The 25,099-nt window shown below is 38.7% G+C and overlaps 2 protein-coding genes across 6 annotated transcripts in view; one reads left to right on the top strand and one right to left on the bottom strand.

Annotated features, from left to right (window-relative positions):
* Nucleotides 1-1,948, top strand: part of gba (glucosidase, beta, acid) — an 81,329-nt gene extending 79,381 nt beyond the window's left edge. For all 3 annotated transcript variants that reach the window (XM_039767057.1, XM_039767048.1, XM_039767040.1), the window contains one exon: nt 1,202-1,948. In XM_039767057.1, coding sequence (XP_039622991.1) covers nt 1,202-1,307 — 106 coding nt within the window. In that variant the 3' untranslated portion in view covers nt 1,308-1,948. The remainder of the gene's footprint in view (nt 1-1,201) is intronic.
* Nucleotides 1,949-1,958: 10 nt separating this feature from the next.
* arhgef1a (Rho guanine nucleotide exchange factor (GEF) 1a) overlaps nt 1,959-25,099 on the bottom strand; it is a 228,888-nt gene continuing 205,747 nt past the window's right edge. For all 3 annotated transcript variants that reach the window (XM_039767009.1, XM_039767028.1, XM_039767017.1), the window contains 8 exons: nt 24,837-25,025; nt 22,742-22,855; nt 22,465-22,532; nt 21,679-21,717; nt 20,902-20,952; nt 20,172-20,573; nt 12,051-12,228; nt 1,959-2,371 (listed from right to left, as the gene is read on the bottom strand). In XM_039767009.1, coding sequence (XP_039622943.1) covers nt 2,283-2,371; nt 12,051-12,228; nt 20,172-20,573; nt 20,902-20,952; nt 21,679-21,717; nt 22,465-22,532; nt 22,742-22,855; nt 24,837-25,025 — 1,130 coding nt within the window. In that variant the 3' untranslated portion in view covers nt 1,959-2,282. The remainder of the gene's footprint in view (nt 2,372-12,050; nt 12,229-20,171; nt 20,574-20,901; nt 20,953-21,678; nt 21,718-22,464; nt 22,533-22,741; nt 22,856-24,836; nt 25,026-25,099) is intronic.

Below are 25,099 nucleotides of genomic sequence, written 5' to 3'. Positions count from 1 at the left end.
ACTCAAATCCCACAGGATAACGCTACATGACACGCATGTTTAATTTTATTAATAGTTGCTCTGTTGCGTTCATCAGAGTTGACATTGCCAGGGCAGCAAGTGTTTGTAATGGTGAAATTCCCTTCACAGTTGATGGCAGGTGGCACTCACTTTGACTGTTGTATGCTTTGCTAGCTGTGATCAACTTCAGAAAACTGAAAATGCATTCCTGTTGTGTAAATGAGCTCAGTGCATGTTGGGCTGCATGAAAGGAGAATCAAGCTTAAACAATTAAAGGAACAAACAAACACTGAGACACCGAGTCCGGCAAAAAAACAATTCTCGCGGGTGAAATCGTAATGGTTGGGTTCAAATCCAGCCATTGATTTCCGTTAATTTACTTGAATTTAACCGTTTTCGCTGCACACCGTCGTTTGAATTCATTTCAAAGTTTAGAGTCTTGGCCTTTGAAGCACCTTGTGTCCCAAGTTTGTTTCTTAACAAATAAAAGACGTGTTTTAACATCAAAGTTATTATAAGTGGACAGTTACAGTATGTTTTTTAAGAAGATTTAACAGGAGCAGCAGAACAGAAACTGAAATTCCAAACAAATCGAAGAAAGTTCTTAAGTTCAACAATGCCGTCTTATCTAAATGTCTGACTTTGACATCAAAGTGCTTTGCTTCAGGACGCCATTTTCTTGTGGTTATTTTTTCTCAGCCCGTCGTAACAAAATTAATTTTTGAAACATTTGCCATTTCTGATATTTTGCTTTCATAAATCACCCTAATTAATCTTATCTTCAAAATAGGAAGTCAGGTTTAATATGTGACGGTTTGTGACCTGAGGTTGCAAAAATGGCACACAAGATGTTGGGCAAGCTGCACGCGATCAGTGGTGGTCTCAACACAATGTGATGGAAGAGTATTTACGAGATGTTCTGGTTCACAAACTGTAGACCCTCATACCACCCTGTCCACACAGGGCCACTTTGTGCTTGCAATATCTTTACTTGGTCCTCTATCAAACATTTAATTTTCATCTTTTAGACATATACAGCATTTTGATGGCATTTTTATTTGTCCCTAGGGAGAACCTTGGTTTTTTTTTATGGAGGCTCAATCTTGAGGTCCAGAATGGTGCAATCTCCTTCAAAAAAAGAAGGTTATGGTGCCTGGCCTTGTTTGCAGCTGATTTAATGTTCTTTATGAATTTGTTTCAGGGGCTCCAAAGCTGAGGCATACACTATCTGGGACCCAGATGTAGGACACATTGAAGCCGTTTCTCCTGCACACTCCATTCAGACCTTTCTTTGGAGACGTGGCTAAAGACGTTACCATCAGAGGATCTGGTCGGGTTCTTTCATTCATTCACCATTCTAGTTTTTGGTTTGTTTCCACAAAAATGTAATGTGATGGCATGGCATGCTGGCCAATAAATGCCAACATTGCCACTTAATTCCTCTTACTGTACATTTTTATTAATTCAGGCAACAAGGGGCAATAGATTTGGGCTTTTTCTGCTTTGCGCTTTAATCACTTTCAGGTACTGATTTTGGGATTGTCTTCATTTTGCAGGAAATCCTATTTTCCTCTTTCCAGGTGTGTTGCTAATATTTTCATAATAAAAAGACAACTCTTCCAGAACATAATCTGATCAAAAAATGACCTTTAGTCATCTGCTGGGTCAGCACTGGGACTGGCCTGCTATGGGCAATTTGGGACAACTTGTAAACACTGTGCTGCGCAGTGAATCATATTCATGCTTAATAAAAATGTGCCCACTCAACAGATGGGAGTCTTAAAATTTGTAACTTTCTGAAAAGTTGGCTGAACACTTGAATTGCTGGAGTCTAATTTCTATTTGTTTGCAAATGTAATTCCAAGTTTCAGGATTTGTTATAATTCAAATGCCACGTCCTTGTGGTATGTTGAAAGAATAAATGAACATCGTAATGAGATGAATATCAGCATTTAATGTTGTTTTTCTCTTTTTTTATGGTTGTTTTAAGTTGCAATTCATGACAGGTATTGTATACATATACATACATACATACATACACAGTTCTATATATATATATATATATAAAAAACTTAAAACAAAATGTAGTTTTAACTCAGTTAAATAACCAGTGGGGATTACTTTAGCTTGAACACTTGGGTTATGTGAAACCTTAAAGGCATCCAGATGTTTTTTGTTTAAACCCCCTCCCCACCAAGAGGGCATGTTGTGTCCCCTCCACATTTAGGAGGATAATTGCATTAGTAGTTTGGAGGTGCTTTGGTTCTGCGTTCTCCTGCCTGTTAGCTCTGATCCTCATTTTTTGGCTCTGGATCTCGCTGCTCTGTTCCGGCCTCACTTTCCTCTGGAATGTCCTGCATCCTTTGGAACTCTGGAAAGAGAAAGCGACAAATTCAGTTAACATTTGTGAGCTTGGGGAGGGAGGGCTTGAGTTAGAAATTGTGAGGTTTGCTCACAACCTTTTATGTTTTTCAGTAACTCGAAGGTAAGTAATATCTATGCTTCATTGTCCAAAACAGGGTTACAAATGGATGGACAGTTACAAAGGGTCATAGCCTACCCTGGCAGCAGTGGGTATAGTGGGCCTGGACTTGGTGTCAGTATATACCATAACACACACACACAACCACACTCGTTCACTGTGTATGTCTTAGAATGTGGGGAAACCCCACCCAAAATTGGCTTAAACTCCAGAAGCAAAAACAGTGGTGTCCCTCAGTGTTTGGGGCTGGGAAATGTTAAAAGGAACTCCATTTTCAAAATGTCTCCCAACTGTGCTGCTGGCAAACTTTGTTGGCATCCCTGTATTTGGATGTCCATAACTAAAGATGTTACTGCAGTTAAAGCAATCAAGCTCTTCACGTATCCTCTCCCTGTTCAGATGCCTTTGATGGTCAGTGATTCTGTGCTAGCCTACCTCAAGCCCCTAACTGCCCGAGTGACTGGTTTGATGTTGTGACAATACTGTTGGTCAGCTAATAGAGGAGGGCATCCATGTTTTGGAGATCAGGCTTTTGTGTTTCATAAATCATGAATCATTAATCTCTCTCTAGGTTGTTTCATTAGTGTCTGCTTTACTGTCTTTGTTTCTGTTGATCGTGAAAAGTAAAGTCACTACTTGATAATTACAGCATGCTCCTGTTTCTCCTTAAGGCTTACTCATTGCTACCACCAATTGGGCCATGAAGATCATTTCCAGAGTAACATGGCTTAGTGTGAGGCCATTTTCAGAAAAGGACAAGACACCACCTTGATGATTTGAGCAATTTTACACCAAATAATCTGTGAAGGAACTCTTTTTAGAAAATGTTTGTGAAGTGATTTCCGGACAGATGTCTGCACATGCAGACTCTCTGCTGGGTTGTCCTTCATTTCTTTGGATCTTCAAAGCTGGGGATGTGTGTTTAATTACGAGTAGTTTAGTGAATGGATGCTGTCCACCGGGAGTGTGTTATACTTCATAAAGGCTGTGGATTTGTCTGCGGTTTCTCAGAAAGGGGGTCTGCAGCGTAAATCTTTTCATCCCACTCCTGTACAGCTTCAAGCTTACACAAACCTTCAAGATTTCAAGTACAGTATTTTCCACCATTATAAAATTAGCCAATTCTTGAGTAGACTACATCTTATTTTTTGAACTTGTCTGTGGGATTATTTTGGTGCAGCTCACGCCATGGCTCAATGAAGCAGAAACCCACTCATCCTTCTGATGGAGCTGGACTTGGCTCAGTGTACTGAATTCTGGTTTTGTTTTTTACTTTTTTTTAAATGGGCTGTATTAACAACATCTTGCTTGTGGTTTTGTCCTGGTGTCTCATATTTGAATAGTTTTTTTTTATTAATTGACAATATAACATATTTATAAAGTAATCTATGTGTGTTACTCTTGCCCATCTCTAAAGTGAATTATAACAGCAGGAGAAGTGTTTTTCTGTCATTGACCAAGAGATGGGGGAATGCAGAAGTGTAATCAAAGTAGACCAGCAGGGTGTGGGGATGGCACAAAAAACACAAAGCTGAGCTGAATGGAGCACCCAGTGTTTAAAGAAAAAGGGCCGCTCACTGCTCTCTGCAGTGTCTCACATTAATGGCTTTTCACTTTCTCAATCCTCAATGCAGCACTACAGTTTGGGTAAAAGTATTTACTCATTTGAGGGCAAATGGGTTTCCATTACTTATTTTTGAATATTTTTACACTTCTAAATATAGACAGAGAAGGCCACCCAACCCTTGGGTAGCAGTCAGTGTAAAGATGAACAAGTTCAGCCAAGTTTCCTGAGGTCTTCAGGTTCTTGAAGCAGACCGTCTAGCTGGAGTGAATAAAAGCTTACATGGAATTCAACAGTTGAGACAGGTGACTGTCTGACCCCGTGTGCTGTTGCTTTTATAATCCACAGTGGGGCCAGAGACCAGCATCTCTCTGACGTGTAACCTGCGGCGGTTACCAAACCATCTCCATGCCAGACGACTGAGCTCTTCAAGGATGACGTGTGTTACTGATGAGCTGTATTGGTCGATGGTTACAATATCCTGGGCCGGTTCAATTTAAAAAAACAAAAGTTTAAATTGAAGTGTACACCACACATCAAAATCGGATATGACCTTGAAGACATTTTTTATCTTCTTGTTTATTTTGCAGCTGTTAATCGCCAATTTTTCTTGTGTATCAGCATTTCTCCAGTTTTGACTTTTGGCTTGTATGTTAGGCGCTCGGACTCAAGCTGCACTTGAAAGCACATCAAATCTGACTGTGTGTTGGCACTCAGAGGATGAAATGCAACCAAAAAAAACAACTCTCAGTTTACATAGTGGCAGCATTATGTTCCTGTTACTACTCAATCGATGTTTTAACGGAGCGGAGGCATGTCTTGGGTAAGAACCTTACACTGAATCAGGCAAGGGTTTGTTTATTTCAAATTTGAGTGCTATACTGAAGTAATAACCTTAGCAGAGCAGTTACCACAACATTATATGAGGATTAGAAAGATAAAAAAAAACCAGCGCAATACTTAAGTGAAATGGTTTTTTGTTCTTCAGTTCGGACCACTCCTCTCTTCGTGTATATGGGAGCTGGCAGCAGCTAACACATTGAGCCACATCTGTTTATTCTAACACTGGTGGTGTTCTGGAACAATGAGGGGCTTGACTGTGATGGAAAGTACTTTTTTTGTGGTTTACACATGCTTTGTACATGCAGAATTTACAAAAAGAAGGCTGATGGCATGGTCCATGGATAAATATGACTCCCTAACGATACTTCTAAATCTGATAATGATGTCCATCACTCAGTAATTGCTAATGGAGTAACTAGCTGTTTCCAAGTCCACTTGGTGTGTATTGTGTATCCCACATCCTCTGAATCCTTTAGCATGTGGCCTCAGCAAAGTACTGAAAGTGCCTTATGAAAGTATTGGCCCACATCAACTCCCATGGGTCCTGGTGGCTCTTCCATCTGGCTGGGTTGGTAATGCCATGGCAGTCCTGCTTCACCTGCATCAAATAACCCCCATGTGCTATCATGAAAGTGAATCTCTCTCTCTCTCTCTCTCTCTCTCCCCCCCCCATACATCAGCAGCCTGAACTGCTGATATGCAGCAGGCTTCAGCCATTGTGTTGTGGGATTGACACCATATTCCTCTTAACAGCATGAAATCAGTCAGACTTATCAGCCTAACAAGTGTTGGTCAAATCCCTCAGGGCGTGCGTTCTTTGACTCACTGAATCTGCACATTCTGAACCATTCGTCAGTCAGTGGCCAGAGAGTTCTGCTGGGCCCAAGTCATTAGCACCGCCTGCTCGTCCTTTTGACCACAGCAGAAGTAGCTTGTCTGTTACTTTTTACATGTTGCATTAGCATTACTGCCAACTGGCTTTCCAGGTTTCTGTCTTTTTGATGCACTTGCCCCACTTAAGAGTACTGCCCTGCACAAAGCCATACCGACCCTTCATCTTGTAGAACACCCAACTGGACATGTGCTTTGATAATAGTGGACTACCTGCTTTAAACAGAATTGTCTGCCTAGCATCAATGCCTGAGCATTCAGTTATTCAGGAAAGGCAGCTGTAACTATTAGCGTTAACATCATTTTGACTCACCCTGTATAAATTCACAGTAAAAAAATTTTAAGGCCTTATGAGTCAATCACTGAAGAGAAAATCAACTGCAAACTACAACTCTGAGAAAAAGAGGGTGTGATGAAGACATCAATGCCATTGACTTCTACATGGCCCAGTTATCTTCACGTATGGGGGAAAAACAGATCAGGGGGTGCTGTGGCAGTACATGAAGATCATCAGTACATCTGGGAAAAGAGCAGCAATAGATACAGCGGTTTAGGGAAGGGGGTGGCGTGGAGAGACATCACTGAAAGGATGACAGCAGATAATCAGTGAAACTCGTGTAGAATTAAGTGGTGTGTTGTTGCCTTGTTCAGAGTGTACCCTGATGGTATCACTCTACTTGAAATGTTTTATGCCCTCAAGTTAGCACTGTATTCTGCTTTTGCAATTTTAATGTCACTCAATTGTTGAGCCCACACATAACATCCTGGGTATGACGTTAATCTGCATCCAGCCCTGCTGCTAGTAGGCCCTCCAACCTGCAGGGGAAAACCTGAGGGTTGGTGGCAGAATTGGCACACCAGTCACCATAAAAAAACCTCACCCTGATCCACTCCATCTGAACTAGTGTGGTGCTGAGGTGTCGCCCATCGCATGGCTGCATGCGGGTCCTAATCTGGGATCCTGAGGTGGTTTGTCATGTGGTGGTGCGTCATTGCGCTATATCAGCGTGTGCTCCTACCCTCCTCCTCCTCCTCCTCCTCCTCCTCCTCCTCCTCCTCCCAGGAGTTGTTCTAATAATTGTAACGTGTGCTCAACGTTATCTTGGCTGCGCTGAACCCTGCGGTGTCCGGTAATTACATGACAAAAGAAACCAAAGGTCAATTACTGTCATGGTCAAATCTGCCACAGAACACACAGTGTGCCCACTCTTTGAATCGGAACTTACCTGTTCAAACCGGAGACCCCAGATATTTGGCCTCAACATCTGCATAGCAATTATGTGAGTGGCATCTCATATTATTTTAAAAATGGGTAAGAGGGCACAAATTGATATCCGTATCGCATATTTGACTTGTGTGTTATTCATAAAAGCAACAACAGCAAAATGAACTACAAGACAAAGTGGAAGTCACACCTTTGACATTTCATTACAACATTCTAAATTAAAACTGCACTAATAAGCATATCAGAAACAGATTATCTGCAGAAAAAAGGGGGTCTTCAGAGGTGTTTCTGTAAAAGACTATGAAGAAGAGATGAAGGTGGGCAGCTTGTTCCACTATCACTGCTCAATAATGTCGCGGTTGTTTAAATTCGAGTGCCTATCCTGCAATACTCTGGCATTCCTCTGTGATGGTGGTCATTTATTTCTGTTTCAGAGAGATGGCCTGTGTGTGTGTGTGTGTGTGTGTGTGTGTGAGAAGTTGCCTCTGCAGAGATAGGCACACTTTTGTGGGCAATTTTCCAATATGTTTGGCATCTGTGGGTGAAGAAAACTGCCTTTAACCAAAAGAAAGACAGGAAATGTCCGCGATTTGCATCAATGTCCGTTCAAAGCAACAATGCGTGACACTGACCACGATGCATCTTTTAGAAGGTTGCCAGGATATATTAAAATCTTGAGCATGCCAGATCAGTCACATTACATTTTTATGGGCAGAATTTGGTGAAGAAGTTGTGCTTCTGTCCAGTGTTCATGTGAGAAGAGGCACCACATTTTCAGTTCATTTCTTTTTTTCTGCTTCTTAAATAGTGCACATGGCATCAGCATTTCTGGACTGTGAGTTTATGACTTGATGCTCTGCTGCTGCCTCGAAGCATTAGGATAGTTTAGTTATTAATTGTTAGTTATTGGTCACCTGTGAAACGGAGCTGGATTTCAATAAATCTTCCTTTCTGGAACAGACAAATCCTGAGCCTTTTCCAGAAAGTAGGATTAGTGAGTTATCAGCGTCTTTGGTCTCTCAGTTCACATAATTCTGTTTCAAAAATGCAGGTTTGGATTAATCCAGATTTTCTGAAACAGATTTTGCCCGATTTCTAAGAAGCCCAGTTCAGCTGTAACCAGATTTAGCACTAATCCTATTTTTTGAAACAGACCCGTGGTTTCTCTTGGGCTGCTCAAGCCAAGGCAAAGTTAGCAATAGTAGTAGAAAGTACAACAGCTACATCAGTTGGCCAGAACAGTTTAAAATAAGAGCGTACACTTTACAGGCCGAGTTACATTTGGGTCTCTCTGAGCTATTGATGATATGGTGCAGTGACTGAATTCTGCTATTCTGTCTGCTCTAGCAGCTCAGACATGACCAGATACACGCTGGTCTCATAGCTAACTGGTACTGGAAAAAAGACAGCAAGCCCGTCCTACAGGTGTTGCACTTCTCATGTCTTAATACAGCTCATCTGCCTCTTCACCACATGCAGGGCGATTGACAGTTCATTCCTTCAGTTCTGTCAAACTGCCTGCAAAATCATTCTTGGCAACAATGCAAATGGAGCATTACGAAACAAAAAAAAAAAAAGTTACACTGACAAAGAAAAGATTGAAATTAAGTGAAGAAGCCCCTAATGTTCAGATACAGATTATCCATTTGATATAAAAGATAATTATGTCTTGGTAGAGCCATTCAGATCCAGACACCCACAGCTGATGTTTTATGAGGCTCAGATAGTTTATGAAGTGTGTGTTTAAGGAGCTCAAATTTAAAGTGGAACAGTCCAGCAACACTTAACTCTAGGAGAACTCGACCCAAATCCACATATATATATATATATATATATATATACATATATATATATATATACATATATATATATATATATATATATATATATATATATATATATATATATATATATATATATATATATATATATATATATATATATATATATATATATATATATATATATATATATATATATATATATATATATATATATATATATATATATACATATATATATATATATATATATATATATATATATATATATATATATATATATATATATATATATATATATATATATATAACTCTCTTAAATAAAAATGGTTGTTGCCTCTGCTCAAAACATTGGTCCCAGGTCCCCTGAGATGGCAGCTGTGAGATGCTTACTGGCTGTACTGGAGAACAGGACAGCCTTCTCAGCCAAAATGTGCCAGAAGGGCTTCTGCCTTCTCAACTGCCACTTACTTACACCACAGCCGCAGCAGCCCCCCTCTCTCTCATGCTCACTGCTCTCCCCTACACTCGGCTTTGGCTTTCCCCTGAATGATCCTGGATGAACCTCCAGGTGTTATCACAGAGAAATTCCTCAAGGATTTGCACCTCTCTGTTTCATGTTCTCAAATGGAGAAGCTGGCTATGGAGTTTGTAAGCAGCAGCTTATTCAGTTCAACTAATGGAGAACTATACAACTCTCTTGGCAACAGTGGCAGAAAGGGCCTTCTTGTAAACCAAAAATCCTGAGTTTGAGGCCCACCGCTGTTTATGTTGTAGTAAGGACAAACTGTCTGAGAGGACGGCATTGTCCTGAGCAAATCAATCAACAGAGACCACTGATATAATCAAAATCAATTATTAATAACCTTTACATGCAAAAGGAACATGTTTCTAGTGTAGGTTACTTAAAAATTATTAAGTACCAATGGTAAGAGAAAGAGCAAACAACCACCCAGCTTATTGGCCGAGTTCATTTACAGAATTTGTTCTTAGGACATCCAGCTGAAACGAGGTACCCTTTCATGGGGTTGATGTGGTTCACACAAGTCAGATTTAATAATGTGAAATATAAAAAATTGTGCATCTTTTTGTACTTCATCTCATTCTTTGTACTGCCTAGGGCCTGTTTTACTCTATTTCTGTTGTGCTGTTCTATTATGTGTACATGTATTGCTATTTCCAAAGTGTGATCTTTGATCCCCAATAATAGTTCAGGTAAGTGAGATGCAAGAGACAAAGAAGATCAGCTGAAGAGAAGGAAGCTTTACAGGGGGCTTTGTCAACATCTTTGTCAATTCAAACGACTTCTTGTCAACAGGAAAAAAGGCACTGGTAAGAAATGCAACCAAGTTCTACATGAGAGGACGTTGACACTGCTCAGCAAATCAGTCAACAGGTGAAAGAAAGTACTCAAGCAGTGGGCTTTTGGAACACAGGGGTCAGTCACTGGCGCACTTTAAGCCATTTACAACTTTGACAGTTTACATTTTTATAAGGACTTGTGGAGGAGTACATGTTTTTTTTTACCAGTGTAGCATTGCTCATTTCTTTTGTTTAGTGGAGGATTACCTTTTATTTAAAGATATATTAAAAAAAATTTAATACCATACACACTAAACCAAATATTATTTTATATATAACATTCACACTTCAAACTTAATTCGTTTCAGGGGGCCGTTTGAATTGATCAAAGTCCAAATCAATTTTTCCCTTAGAAATAATGGAAAGTGAGACTGTTCCCAGACCCTAACCATTTCAATAAACCTAAACAGCATATACACAAAAGTTAAGGTAAAAACAACAATTAAATGCCCTAAATAATAAATTAAAACAATAAATGAAATACACAAATACTGTATAATAATATGAAATACACAGAGACGCGCATAGACACTGCAGCTCGGTGCACTTCCTTTCGGCACCGTGTTTGTTCTTTTGTGTATTTATTGCTGTTCGTCATAACAACATTCTGTTATGTGAATAATGTCTACAGCCAGCACAATCTCCTAAAAATAGAGCTATTCAGTGAGTGGACTGTTCCAGCCGAGTTTCTCTACTTCCACAACATCCCGGCAGACACCGCCAGATGACCGATGCTCCCCAAGGATCAACCATCTCCAGAGGTAGGAGACGGAGGCAGCAAGGGACGAGAGGTAGAAGCAGGTCTGCAGGGTTGGCATACTGGCGAGGCTATGGAGGTGGCCACACAAGCCCCTTTTCCTAATTTTTTTTTTCTCCAACACAAGATCCCTCACAAATAAGATGGACGAACTAAAACTGCAGGTTGCAGCGAATACCATCGTTAAGGATAGTAAATACAGAAACCTGGCTTCATTCACTTATTCTGGATACAGCTATCAGGTTATGCCTGTATGTCAACAAGAGCTGGTGTACCAACACTAAGACTGCACAACACACATGTTTATGCATAAATGCCATCTGTTGCCAACTGTGTGCACAGTTTGAACGATTCTAACTTTTGAAAGTTCTGGAGTTTGTACGATGCTTTTATGTTCGAAGTACGAGGCACCCTATAATGTTAAAATAGTAACATTCTCAAACCTGGTTAATCCAACCCATGGCATAGAGGGCTCCAGCCTATCTCGGTATTTTCTGGTATAAGGCAAGAACCAAGTGGTTCCACCTCTCCCCTTCTTCCATTGGTCAAGAGTTCAGTCTTCAGCTCAGAAGCACAGTGTTGTGGGAGTGCATTTCCTATTTATGATACATGCTGATTTTTCTGGAAGTATCAGTTTAATGATATTTTAGCAAAAAATGCATGTGCTTTGCACATTATGAATATACAACTGGAGAGGCGACATATGGATTATGCAACATAAGCAATGTGAGATTTTTTTCCTTCTTTTTTTTCCCCCCCTATGGACGTTTTTCACATTGCTTTCCATTGTACAGCATTGGTCACCACTGGCTTGTATTATATTATATAACCTTTCGTTCTGCATGAAAACATGAGATTAAAAACATATTTAAAAATATATTTTTGGTTGGGGTATATGTTTAAAGCCATTGTGAACCATCTGTTCTTAAACACTATAAAAAAAAAAAAAAATTCAATGTACATACAGCACATCTTGTGCTTGTTTTAAATTATAGCACTGGAGTACTTCATGTACTTTGAAGGATATGCTACTTCAATCATACAAAAAAAATTTGCAAGAAAGTTTTTTGAAGTCTCCAAATTACTTCCATACTTTCTTCTCCTCAATAGTATCAATGTTGCTATAGTTAAAAAAAACAGTTAACCTCTTGGGCTGGATGAACGGGCCGACAATTCATCTGCATCTTCTTCTTCAGAATTCAATTCTGGGTCACTTTCTCCAGGTAGCATCTCTGAATGGTCAGTTTCTTCAGAGCCGTCACCAGCAGGCATTGTACCTGCAGTGCTGGGGTCATCTTCACTTCCTCTGCGTAGTCCAATGTCCTAAAGGAGGAATAGGTGAAGGTGTTAAAAGGGGTAGCAGTGCCAGTCATTAATTATTTATGTTTCCGGAAATAAAAAACAATGCACACACAATGGAGTCAGGCTTATAGAATGGTATGGTACCGTAAACACACTTCCTGGGGAAAGTTCATATGAGAGACATGGATTTTTGGGAGATATTAAGGCCTAATTAGAAACCTTAAATCCACAGCTCTGCTGAGCTTTAAGCCAAAAAGTAATGGCAGCATTTTTGATTTGGTAGTTTTTTTTTTTTCTGTAAAACCTACCGATTTTTCCATGAGACCTACCAAATAACTAGTAACAGAAATAAAGGAAATTCTGCACGGATGTCAACCAGGAAAAACTATTATAATAGAACCCCCATATCCCCATATTCAGTTAATCTGCAATTTGCCGTGACCCAAAAATATCAAATGGATAATTAAATAAACAAATGCAGCATTCCACGCTCAGTGCATGGTGACAACCCAGCGTGTGCCAGCAGTGTGTGGGGGCCAAGCCTATGTGCCGGATATCATTAAAAACCAGCCTTTAGCCTACAGTTTTCTCACTGTCTGCATTTGTACTACGTATTTTATTTTTAGTTAATGTTAGTAATGCCTTATGGTGTATAATTTATTCATTACACATTATTATAGGTATGTATGTAAACAAATTACTGATATATAGGCCTTGCTACTATCTGTGGTTAAAGTCATTCATGGCAGATCTTAGATACTGTATTATCACCTGTGGATACGGGGAACATTCAAAGTCAGCACTGGGGCTTTACAGGAACGAGATGCCACATTCCACTTAGTGAGCTTCTGTAATGCTGCCATTATTATTGAGTCCAACAGAAAGAGCAGTTCATGTGGTCACAGGTTCCCAAATGGAGCCTTTTATTTGGTCACTTGGAGTAAAATGTCCAGATTAAGAAAAGATCTATACACATACACACACACACACACACACACAAGACACTAAGACTGCTTATCTGAGTTAATTTTCAAATGGTTTGAAACCTTTGGTAGTCACTGAATACGAGTGATTAGTAATAGATATGTAAACGTTTCCATTTTACCCTTTGGGGAAACCCGCGTTCTTAACACAAACACTAATCACAGTTACGCCACATAGGCTACATTGTGCAACAGAGGAAGGCGATACTAAGACAATGCATGCTATTAATTAATCCAGTTACCTGATGGGCGAGAGTTCTTGTATCACAAATAAACCCAGTTTAAATCAGACTGACTATTTTGGTCAGCACTAATATAAGAAATAGTCCAGAGAAGTTCTAAAAATTATAATTGTAATGACTGATTCTGTGAAAGCCCAGGATCAAGAGAGTTTAGAAAGTGGATGGAAAACAGAGGACAGGACAGAGCATGAGGTTTGTCATTTCCTCATACAGCCATGTAAAACTGCATGATGTGGTGGTGGTCTCAGTTTTAACACGATGCTGTAGCTCAGTATATTCTTCTTTGGCAGCTGCTGTTAACACCTCAGGTGTTCTGAGTTTTTGTTGTGGCAGTTTGTTTTAAAACTTAATGGATGCTCCTCTATGGATTCTTTTTTTGACCTGGGCACTATAGCTTTGTGTTTAAATATGTCTATGCTGTGGTGGGAACACATTTTTAAAAAAGCCTCTAAGAGACTGATTTTTAAATCAGTCCATAGCATGATAAAAAGACAAGTAGCAAAGCAAACAGCACATGAAAAATGTTTACAAGTTAATTGATTCATATTCATTTTCATAACTTGCAGTGACTTTTTGTGTGAATGTTTATCAAATCATTCTTTGAATTAAACTGTGATTACAGCAGATTACATTCACCCCCACCCAAAAAAAAACAACAACCAATCCACGACTCTTCTGGTTCAGTAGACGGATGCTTATGCTTTAACTTTCTCTCTCTTCAACATGAAAGGAATATTTCAATCTGTTTTATTTATTTCAATATTTCAACCTCTGCTGTTTTGAGTAGTGATAATTAAATATTAAACATCTAAAATAGAGTTTTGATAAGAAAGAAGAAAAAAATGTAGGTCTAAAATCGACATTGAGTAGACAATAATGATGTTTACAGAAATTTGCAATTCAGTACTGTAACATACAGTGCTATATAATACACACACATCATAGTATTAATAGTCTCGGGCACTTTACATAGTTCACAAAAATATTTTGTCTTAGTTATTTTATGTCTTTTGGAGTTCTGGTGTAGTCTTTCAATATAAAGAAATGTATTTGAGTTCACAACATTCATTTTAAGAAAGTGAAGCATTACAGCAAGATATTTAAAATGTTCTTAAAGAAAGAACTAGCCTAGCAATAGACTACTTTCCAGTTCAAAAACCTGAGCTCTTTGCAGTAATGTAGCCCAGAGCTCAAGTAATCGCATAACTAACAGCGGCCAGTACCCACTGACAGAATGTGTAGGTTGGACCGAAGTGACTAACTGAAGCAAACAGCTGTGTAGCAAGAAGACGACGACTAGACAAGGGACAACGTACTAAAATGGGGAGGGTGACTTCCGATCAGTCCCAGCATGATTCTCTCGCTTGACAATGACCCCAAACACAGGACTAAAATTATTCATTAAAAAAAAAAAACACAACACTATCTGCAACAAAAAGAGGTAGAGAGGATCCTGCAGCAGTTGGTATGGCCCACACAGAGCCCTTATCTCAACACCATGGAGTCCATCTGCAGAGACAGAAGCAACTAAAACAACCAAAATATGCGGTGGAACAGCAGCAAGTCTTCAGCTTACCACACAAGTACCTCTACAAGCGCCATGCAAGTGGACCTAACAGAATGATTTCAGTTTGTATGGTAAAGGGGTTCTTGTTTCAATTCGTTTTTTTTTTGTTTAACTGCACCTTCTGGTAAATGTATAGTTTAATAAAAATTATTCAATGCACTCATTTTGAAATCATTCCCACTTTCACAAGTGCCCAAGACTTATACATACAACATTAAATAAATATATTTATATTTAAGCAATAATTCACAGCAAACTAAATATTTTATGATAAAATTAAAAACAGAATTATGCTTGTCCTGTGACCCAGAACTGGATGAAGGGGGCTGGATATTATTACAGTGTTGATGTCTTAGTGTCCATTTTACTTATCAATAATTACATTTTCACCATTTAAATGATATACTGAAAATTCTAATTTTAATTAGTCAAAATCTTATTTCATGTTCCAACAATGTCAATTGGAAAGGAACCTCAGTGTTCACTCTCCAGAATACCATTGTAGGTATCTCCAATTACAATTGTGTCTAGTTTGATTTTATTTGTAGATTAGAACTAGCCAGAAACATTACAAATAATTTTGCGCTGTGTGCCCATTTGACTTTAAATAAAAATGAACCTGATCGATGTATTTAAACTGTACACTTTGTAACAGCACGGTACGGTACATGTGATGCCAGCTACAAAACAGATTTTTTTGTTAATCTTGATATTTGCCAGAGTCATTTTCTAGGACTAAACATTTCATCCTTTACTAGTCCTTCACACTATCAGAGCACTTCATTTAATGGAATCTGGATAATTTCAAATAAGAAGCATGAATTTTGTGAAGATTAAGCAGGTATCTTCAATGTTAAAAATACCAAAGTTATTTTATTTATTTATTTTACATACCGTATATTCATTTGCCCTGGACAGCTGTAGTGCTAAGTGAAGTGTGAAGGAAATTAAACAAGCAAATGATGAACTGGCGGTCAATAGGCGCACTAGAGCTAATGTCAGACTATAGTTTTTTGGTTAAAGTATTATTATTATTATTTTTTTTTAAGGATTTAGACAAATGAGATCTCATTTTACACAATCAAGATATCTGACTGGTAAGATGAGAAAATGTTTAGCCTATCCTGTATGAGCCAAAAAGTCCCAATGAAGATCTGCAACAGATTGAAGATGACAAACAAAAAAAAAAAATCAAACGGCAACACAAAAAGGTAAAGCCTGGACTTACTGCAACACTGAGAACAACTGGTGGTGCACATGTCGAAAACATTCGCCTATCAAGGAAGAATGGGCTTATTGCTGCTGCCACTGAAAAACAAACATGTCTGACAACAAGCAAACTTAGTTGTTCTCTAGGCTGTCACTTGTGTTGCACAGGACAATCTTCCAGCTACCATTAATTATGCAATTCTGGAGATGTTTTTGCAGTTTTCAAAATTCAAAATGAAAGGCGTGATCAAAGCCAGAATAACCAAACAGGCAGACTACATCAGAGCAAGTTTATTGATCTTGTTTGCACATTGCTTATTATTCTGGGGTCAAGGCTCTTAGTGACAGTATGGAGACTGCATGTAGATGTGTCTGCCTTCAGAAAGTCTTCATATAGGGGTCTACTACAGTAAAGGGCACATTTTTTCAATTTTATTTTCCCATGCCAAGCATTTTAACCCCCAACCTGAAAGGCAATTAACAAACTAAATGGCTACAGACAAGCGTGTCACGTTATCTTAATTTTACTCCAGCATTTCTGTCATACTGGTCGTGTTTACATGAATACTCCACCCACACCAGTCAATGTGAATAGAAACATGAACATGTATGTATGTATGTATTTATATGATAATGGCAAGAATCTGTGCTAATATTCCTCAAATGTAGAAATAATGTCATCTGAAATTAGATCCTTTATCACTTGAAAATTGATGCATTTGGTAAGTTTTAAGTCTTTAGTTTTATATTTGCTCTGATCCCCTACAGATCACCTTTATAAGCTGATAAGGGAGACACTTTTGGTAAATTAGAAACAATGCTTCACTTAACATGTCTCTGAGGCAAATATTACTTGTTAAAATTGAGAAAAATTTACTTTGACTTATTCTTTTAAGGGATTACATGGACAGAACATTCTTATCCTTTAAAGCAGAGGAACAATTATAATGGCAAATGCTATGAAACTGTTCAAAGCCTATAACGTTCCAGTAAAAATGAATATGTATGAATGCTGTATCCTGTTCTGGGGGCTTATGTATAAACGGTGCGTACGCAAAGAATGTTGCGTATGAACATTTACACGCTCAAATCACAATGTATAAAACCTAAACTTGGTGTAAAGTCAAAGCTGGTGTGACCCTGGATGGATAGAATAATTAAACACGTACTACGAAGATATTTCAATGTTTCTTCAAAGTTTTGAAGAATCAGCGTTCTAAGCTTACAGATGGCTTATAGTCTATTCCAGAGCTGATTGTGTGGTGATTGGGCATTTGGAGAAAGAAAAGTAAGGACAAGATTTGGAGGTTAGTACGTTTGAAAGAAACAGTACTGCTACAATAAGGTATTTCATCGAAGGCACAGCAAGCATCTTGCGTGAGACATGAACAATCACTGCACCACCGTGTTCCCATGTTTAATAACATGCTTTAACTCCCATCATCATGAAAATTATATCAAGTATACATCTCAGTATTTTAATTATTCAGAGAGCTGTAATATCACGAATGTAATGGATTCTGTGTCCTGTCGGAGGAAGAGAAAGCCTGGGAGCACGTAGTGATTCACACACAAAGCGCATAGAAGATCAAATACAAAACAAAGCATTTAACATGCTACTTTAGTTACAATGGGATTTGAGAAACTAGTAAATTAAACTATTTTAAGATGAAGTTTATGATGTTCAACTTTAATGACAAAATAAACTGTGTGATTAAAGTGGAAATTTTGAGATTAAAGTTGATATTTCATGCTTTTTACCCCACTGTGTGCCTAATTTTTTTTGTCTGTACCCTAATAAGCTTTCATATGACACTCAGACTGTGGGCTACAACTCGCCTTTTTGATATCTGACAACTTCTTTATTTCGGGCACTGTGCGAGTTTGTGAACTTGAGCTTTCGAGTTTCTCTGACACTCTGTCACTCAATCAGCTTCTTTTTCTTGTTTATGCCACTGTTTAAACCAACAAATAGTACGTCTTTCCTTGCCTCCACTTGGTATTCTCTGAAATTCTTCTATTTTCCCCCTTGCTTTTCCCATTGTCTTTTCACATGAGGCTGAGCTGAGCTTAAGAGCTATTTATATTGATTTGCTCATTCAAAGATGCGTAATTCTGGGAGGAGTTGGGGCGGGACAGCATGCGCGTGCATATGCATTACTTTTCACGTTGACCGGGATTTATGTAGTGGATGAACGTGGACGTTTGCGTACGCACAGATTTATGCATCTGGATTTTTCTGCGCGTACACACATTCTTGCTTTTATGCTTACGCCATGTTATAGTGCGAGTTCTACACACGCCATTATACATGAGGCCCATGGCCATCAGACTACCCGTTTAAAAAAAAAAAAAAAGAATACAGTACTAATATTTAAAACTGCTAGTTAATCTAACCTTCATTATATTTGGGAGGATATCAGAGAAAAGAGGCATTGCTAACCTAATATAATTAATGAACCCAGTCTGGCTCTCTGTGGCACAGGTAGCAGGAGGACTTTGCATCACATCTGCTCTTTAAATGGTGACCTAACCTTTTAAACTCTGCCTCATTATTTTATGAATAATATACAAATAATGTAGAATTAAAAAAATAATGCATAAAATCATTAATTTAATAGCTGCTGCTACAGGGTTTTGCCATTAAAATGCCACATTATATACCCTGATGCCAAGTTGTAATGATTTTCTTTCTCCCCTCAAAGATGGACGAATGGTTGCATTACAGCACTGTTGGCTTTCCTGAATGTCCTAATTCAAATGCATACAATTTAAAGGATAGACCTCTACTAAATAAGAGGGTGTTTCAACTTCCAAATAACACTGTATGGTTTTCCACTTTCTATATTATAGGTTTCTTTTTTTCCTGTAAAGATGTTTTTGAGTTTGGCAAATACTGATATTGTAGTTTGGATACACATTTTATTTGTATCCAAACTACTCGCTTCGCTGACCAACCCCAACCTGGCCTCCACTACGCAGTTCTGCCGCTAGCATATGTGGATTTCACTTTCACCAAACAACAAATCTTGATTCTCACAGATATGCCTCTTCATTGGGTAGAAACATTACTTTTCCCTAATGGCAATATGAATTAGACGATGTACAAGTCTCCGACTTAAAGTTTAAAGCCTTACAATATCTACATACTTCTGTCATATCACCTACGTCCATATATTCAATCTCTTTTTTCTGTTCCGTTATTTCACCAGGTAATAATTTTCATTTGTTAGTGCAAATGCGATCTTTACTATCATTTTTTAAAGACTTTCGAATTTTAGTAATTTCATTAGGTCTAACCTGCTCTGCATGTGTATCACGCCAACGTTTTTGAATTCTTTACGACATTCTACTTCGTTATCTACTCTTTGTCTTTTATTTTTCCGGCCCCAGGTGTGGTTAAATACATGAAAGTATCTCTCTTGAAAAAAGTCACGTCTCGTCTCAGGATTTTTTTTTATTATAATAGAGAGATAAATGTCTGTCCTTTATTTTGACGGATAGAACATGAATATTGAGAGAAGGATGATGAAGTTATAAGCCAGTTAATTCTGAGTATCAGAAAACAGCCAAAAATGTGGCAGAGTTTAAAGGGTTAACACTCTCCTGTTGCTCGGTGACAAAGAAAGTTTCAGTTCCTGCTAAATTTCCTTCATGATGTCAACTTGGGCTAGCAGGAAAGCACCACACTCTCCAGTTCAACCATCTCACAATGCTTGCTATATAGTTTAAAAAAAAAAAAATTGGGCAGAGGACAAGCTGGAATGGAAGTAAAAATCTCCTAATTTTTGAAAACTTCTTTCACCACGCAAATGTATAATATTTGCTTATACTTCAAAGTTCAAATTAATTAGACCACCAATTAAATTAACTTAATTAAAACAGGTTTGTGGTGCCTTCTGCATTTATCCTGCTATATACCCAAAAGCAGGGCTAAACTGAGATGGGGGTCTGAAGTCATACCTGTCTTGTTGTGCTAGCCAGATCCACTGCAGTTGGCAGACTGAACTTGCGGACAAGGCCTGTCTTTTTGGTGCTGCCTTGTTGCAGACGGATCCTGTCCAGCTGGGCTTGTAGGCTGGTACACTGCTCCCGAGTCTCCCGCAGCTGTTTCTCGAGTTCTGCCCGGGCCTTCTCACTTTCCCGAAGGCGAGCTTCACTGCCTCTAGTTCTGGTCAGTTCATCTTGAAGAAGCGCGTGTTGTCGTTGCAGAAGTACCAGCTCTGATCCCATTCCAGATTCCAGACCACCAGAAAGGGAGCGAGTCAGCTTGTCTCGTCCCCTCTCGCTCCCAACATTAAGGCCCACGGTTGGCAGTTCTCTTTGGCACAATTCCACTACCGAGTCTTGTTGCAGAACAGCACCCTGAAATTTTTATAAGATGTGTGAGAACTCTTTTGATTTAAAACACAATTCGACATTAGAAGTGATAAAATACCTTCAGAACAATTTCATATTTTGCCTCATTTGAATATTGTTAAAATCTAATAATGAACTGCACTGATATCAAAGATTAAATGAGTCTGAAAAATGTCCCTCTAACCTGTTTAGCTTTGCTTTGTAACTTTATATTTTAAGCAGCATTGCAAATGGAGAATATGAAAGTGACATACAGAGATCCTAGTTAATTTAACTTCACACTGAAAGGGGAGTAACAATGGAACACAAAGACATTTATGAATAATACACAAACCTGCAAGGCATGCAGCTGTCGATCCAGGTTCAAAAGGCTCCGCAGGACCTCCTTCACAGGGTAAGGAATAAAAGAAGATCATAAAATTCAAAGTAATGAATGATGAGGTTTTCAACCAAACAAAGTTAAAATTCCCAATTTTTACCTTCTATTGAGCTGTTAAATTGCTGAATCTCCTTTTTTGGTACTTGTATGCTAAACCGACGGCAGTTCCTACCCATTTTAGTGTTGGACTCCAAGGGGGAGGCACCCTGGTTGCTTAATTTTTGCAGTTAGACTGACCTACCCCAACCACAAATACTAACATTAAAAGTTAGTTGGGGTGGAGCATAGTTGCCTATAGGTCCCTAATGTTAATGTCACCGTTAGGTGCCTAATGTTAAAAACGAAAATCCAATTTGCGTCTCGATAAAAAACGGTACTAGCCGTCCCCGCTATACACAAGTACCCATTTTTTTTTTTTTTTTTTAAAAACAAAAAAAGAAAACAAGCCAAGTATGCCCTTAATATATCTTTAAGATGTTATTTGATGGTCAGACATTTCCATATTGTCCGCGATCTCTTGTGTGTATATCAGTGTTAATCTGATCGGTCAGTGTTCTAGGTATGCATTAGTCAAAAAAAAATAATCAATGGGGTGGACAAAAAGTGAATTACTTTTCATGCACTGTATATCAAAGCAGCCAGCCAAATAAAAAACAAAATCTTTTAATGTGTATGACCAACCAGCTTGTTGTAGACTATGCTTCAAATGAAGAAATGATTGTGGTAACTCACCTCACTGGATGTTCTGGCTCGCACATTACCATTCCGATCCTGCCAGAATGTAGAAATGAAAACATTTAGGGCACTCATGAGATCAAAGTATCCCCAGTCAGAAGCTATGCAACCGCTTAGATTTTCCTATAAACAAGATTGATCAACTCCATGTTTTGGCATCACAGAAAGGATCAGTTAAGGTGAAACAACTGAGATTTAAAAGACATGCAAAAAACATGAGAGTACTGGTAGTCTTTATGTTATAGTAACAGAGGCCCTCGGCTTTGAAAAAGGAGGCAGACTGTTCAATTCCAAGCTTCAGCTCACTACATCATGCTCAGCAAGTCACTTAACATGCCTGCCTTTGCCCCAGATGGAATAGTGCTTCATATACAAAGGTGCCAGATACAAGAAAAAGTGATCGGTGATAGTTGTTCATGCAGTTGTCTCACAGCTCCAACAGTCTCGCTCTAATTCTCTGCTCATGTTCGTGTGGGCGTTCTCAAACTCTCCAGTTTCCTCCCACATCCACAAATAAATTGGCCGAGTATGAGTGAACTTTGGTGCGTGTATGTAAGTTTGCTCTGCCATAGACTGGTGGCCCGAGTAGCTCTGATTCACCATGACCGAAGTTTATGAAATTGAAAGGTGGATGGGCAGCCTCCCGAGCCTTAGGCAGATTGTGCTCACAGCATGGAGATGTGTAGGCAGAGAGAGCAGCAGTGACCTTAGAGATCATGCCAACCAGTCAGACGGTTCAGTGGTTTTTCACCAATATACAGTCATCAGGCCAATTCCTCTCACCTTCTGTCCAGTAGATGAAAGTGTCTTGCACAATTCATGAGTTCCATTAACTTCCATTTCTTCTCCATCTACAAATGGGACAGAATCACGGTTATCAAGGAGAGATATCCCATCCGACTGTAAAGTCGTGAGGCAAATAAACACTATATAGGTTTCATTCAAAACACAAACACAGTTCATTAATAGCTACATCTGGATGCTAAGGAAAATCCTTCAAAAGTGCATTTAAATAAATAATTAGCTCTCTGCCATTTTAGTGATAGTGCTGCTGACTCACTGGAGGAAGGACTGGCCTCTCCTTCTGGAGCCTCTCTCCGATTCTGGTCCTCGTTTAGAATGCTGGCAGATGCATCCACTCCGGGTCCGACTAGGAAATCACAAAGCCTATCCACTGTAAAGATATTACAAATACAATGGGAGGTTAATTCAGAAGATTGAAACAAAAAAACAGCCTTTTTAACTACATGCTACAGTGCCATGGAAAGGTATGTGACCCCTTCTTGATTTCTGCTTATTCATAACATTTTAATTGTTTCTGATCTCCAAACAAATTTAGTAAAATACAAAAAACAACCTGAGTAAACACAATACAGATTTTATAAATGATCTTTGAATTATTGAAGAAATAAAAAAAAAAACAGTTTATCAACACATACATCACTCATGTAAAAAAGTTGCTCCCTTAGTCACTCAATCAATTAATGAACCAAATTTAAATAAATGCATTAAATTATACAGCTCGAATCTAAACATCACTTAACTAGAACCTTTCCACCAATGTGAAGCTGACTAAAAGGAAACATCACACCATGCCTCAGTCAAAAGAAATTCTGAGAACGAAATTTACTGAAATATAATCAGTGGGGAAATGGATTACAACACAAAGCCTAAAATCATCCAGTGAACAGCCATCATCTCAAATCGGGGGGTTGGGATTTGGACCTTGTAACAGTGGTAAAGCGGCCAAGGAGTGTCCAGCCTAGCAAAAATGACTCCAAGAGCCCATAGAAAGTTCACCCAAGAAGCTGCAGGACTCTCTTAGCTGACTTAATGTCAGCCATTCAGGATTCCACCATTTGAAAGACACTGGGCAAAAATGGTATGCATAGGAGAACTGCAAGGTGAAAGCCACGGCTAAACAAGAGTAACGTAAAGGGTGGTCTAACATTTGCTAAAAAAAAAAAAAAATAATAAAAAAATGATTACTCCCAAAATGTATGGGCTAATGTTCTGTAGTCTAAGGAGTCAAAAGCAGAACTTTTTGAAAAACATGGGTCTCAATAAATCTGCCGTAAAAGTAACAAAGCCATCGAAATTAAGAGAACCGCATCCACAATCAAATACAGGGTGGTCCAGATCATCTGTATGACTTTGATTTATGTGGGGATGATTCCAGTTCAGCGCAAGGGTGATACTTCATGTTGTCAGTTCGCACACTTCAATGGTCTGGGATTTTTTGGGTGATTTTCTATGTAATAAACTTAATAAGTTATAGCATAATGAAAATTGCATAATTAGATCTGGACCAACCCATACAGTGATGGTAATGTGACGGCATGGCTTTGTTTTCCTACTTCAGGGCCGGGGTGACTTGCCATAACTGAGGGAAGCATAAAGTTAGCGCTCTACCATAAAGTACAGTCCAATCATCAGTCCGCGATGTGTGGCTCAAGCACAGTTGGTTTATGCAGCAGGACGACAATCCAAAGCACAAGAGCTAGTCTACCTCTGAATGGCCAAAGACTGATGTCAAGTTACTGGAAGCATCCGACTGCAGTTGTTCCTGCTAAAGCTGGCACAACCAAGTATTAAGTTTAGCAGGGATTTACAAATGTTTCATACACTGTAGATGAATGTTTTTTCCCTTCAATAAATCTAATGACCATTTAAAACTGTATTTTGTGTTTACTTATATTTTGTATTATACAAAATTTGTTTGGAGATCAGAAGGAATTGGATGTTACGAATAAGCAAAAATAGAGGGTATCATGAAGACAGCAAATACTCTTTTACAGCTCTGCAGATCCATTACGTACTTGTGTACAGAGTGCATGAATGCCATGTTACAGAGGCTAATGCAGAACTACTATAATGAAATAATATTCTGGTCCAGATGGACTTGGGTGAACACCGGTGTCTAAGAGCTCAAGTGTGCCGTTTCTGTTAACGTGTGTTTATATTCAGCACCTCTGTCAGAGTGTATTCCATGGAGTGCTAATCAGGCCTGTAGGTTCTTTTTTTAGGTCTGACCGTGTTCACCAGCTGTGAGCCGAGTGTCTTTGTCACATCTGCATTTTTATACTTTGGAAATGTAACGCAGTGTACTTGTAGTGGCGTGTAATGTGTGGAGATTCAAAACCTAATGCAATTACCTTCATTAATAGCGTCCATTAGGATCTTTTCACCCTTCACCGCCTCTGGAGTCTCAGCTCGAAAAAGATTTCGTGAGTTGAGTGAAACATTCACACCATTTTTAGCTTGGATCATAGCCACTTCAGAAAATAAGTTCACCCTCTCTTCTAACAGCTCCATTATATCTTTATTTTTTTGGTGGATTGCATCTATGAAGGAAAAAAGAAAGGAAAGATAGGAAAAAAGAAAGGGATGAGAAATACTCAATATCCAATTCAGAGAG

This window comes from Polypterus senegalus, chromosome 1, assembly GCF_016835505.1.
Source record: "Polypterus senegalus isolate Bchr_013 chromosome 1, ASM1683550v1, whole genome shotgun sequence".
Lineage (NCBI taxonomy): Eukaryota > Metazoa > Chordata > Cladistia > Polypteriformes > Polypteridae > Polypterus > Polypterus senegalus.
The sequence above is the reverse complement of the archived record's forward strand: the minus strand, read 5'-3'. Positions and strand labels throughout refer to the sequence as shown.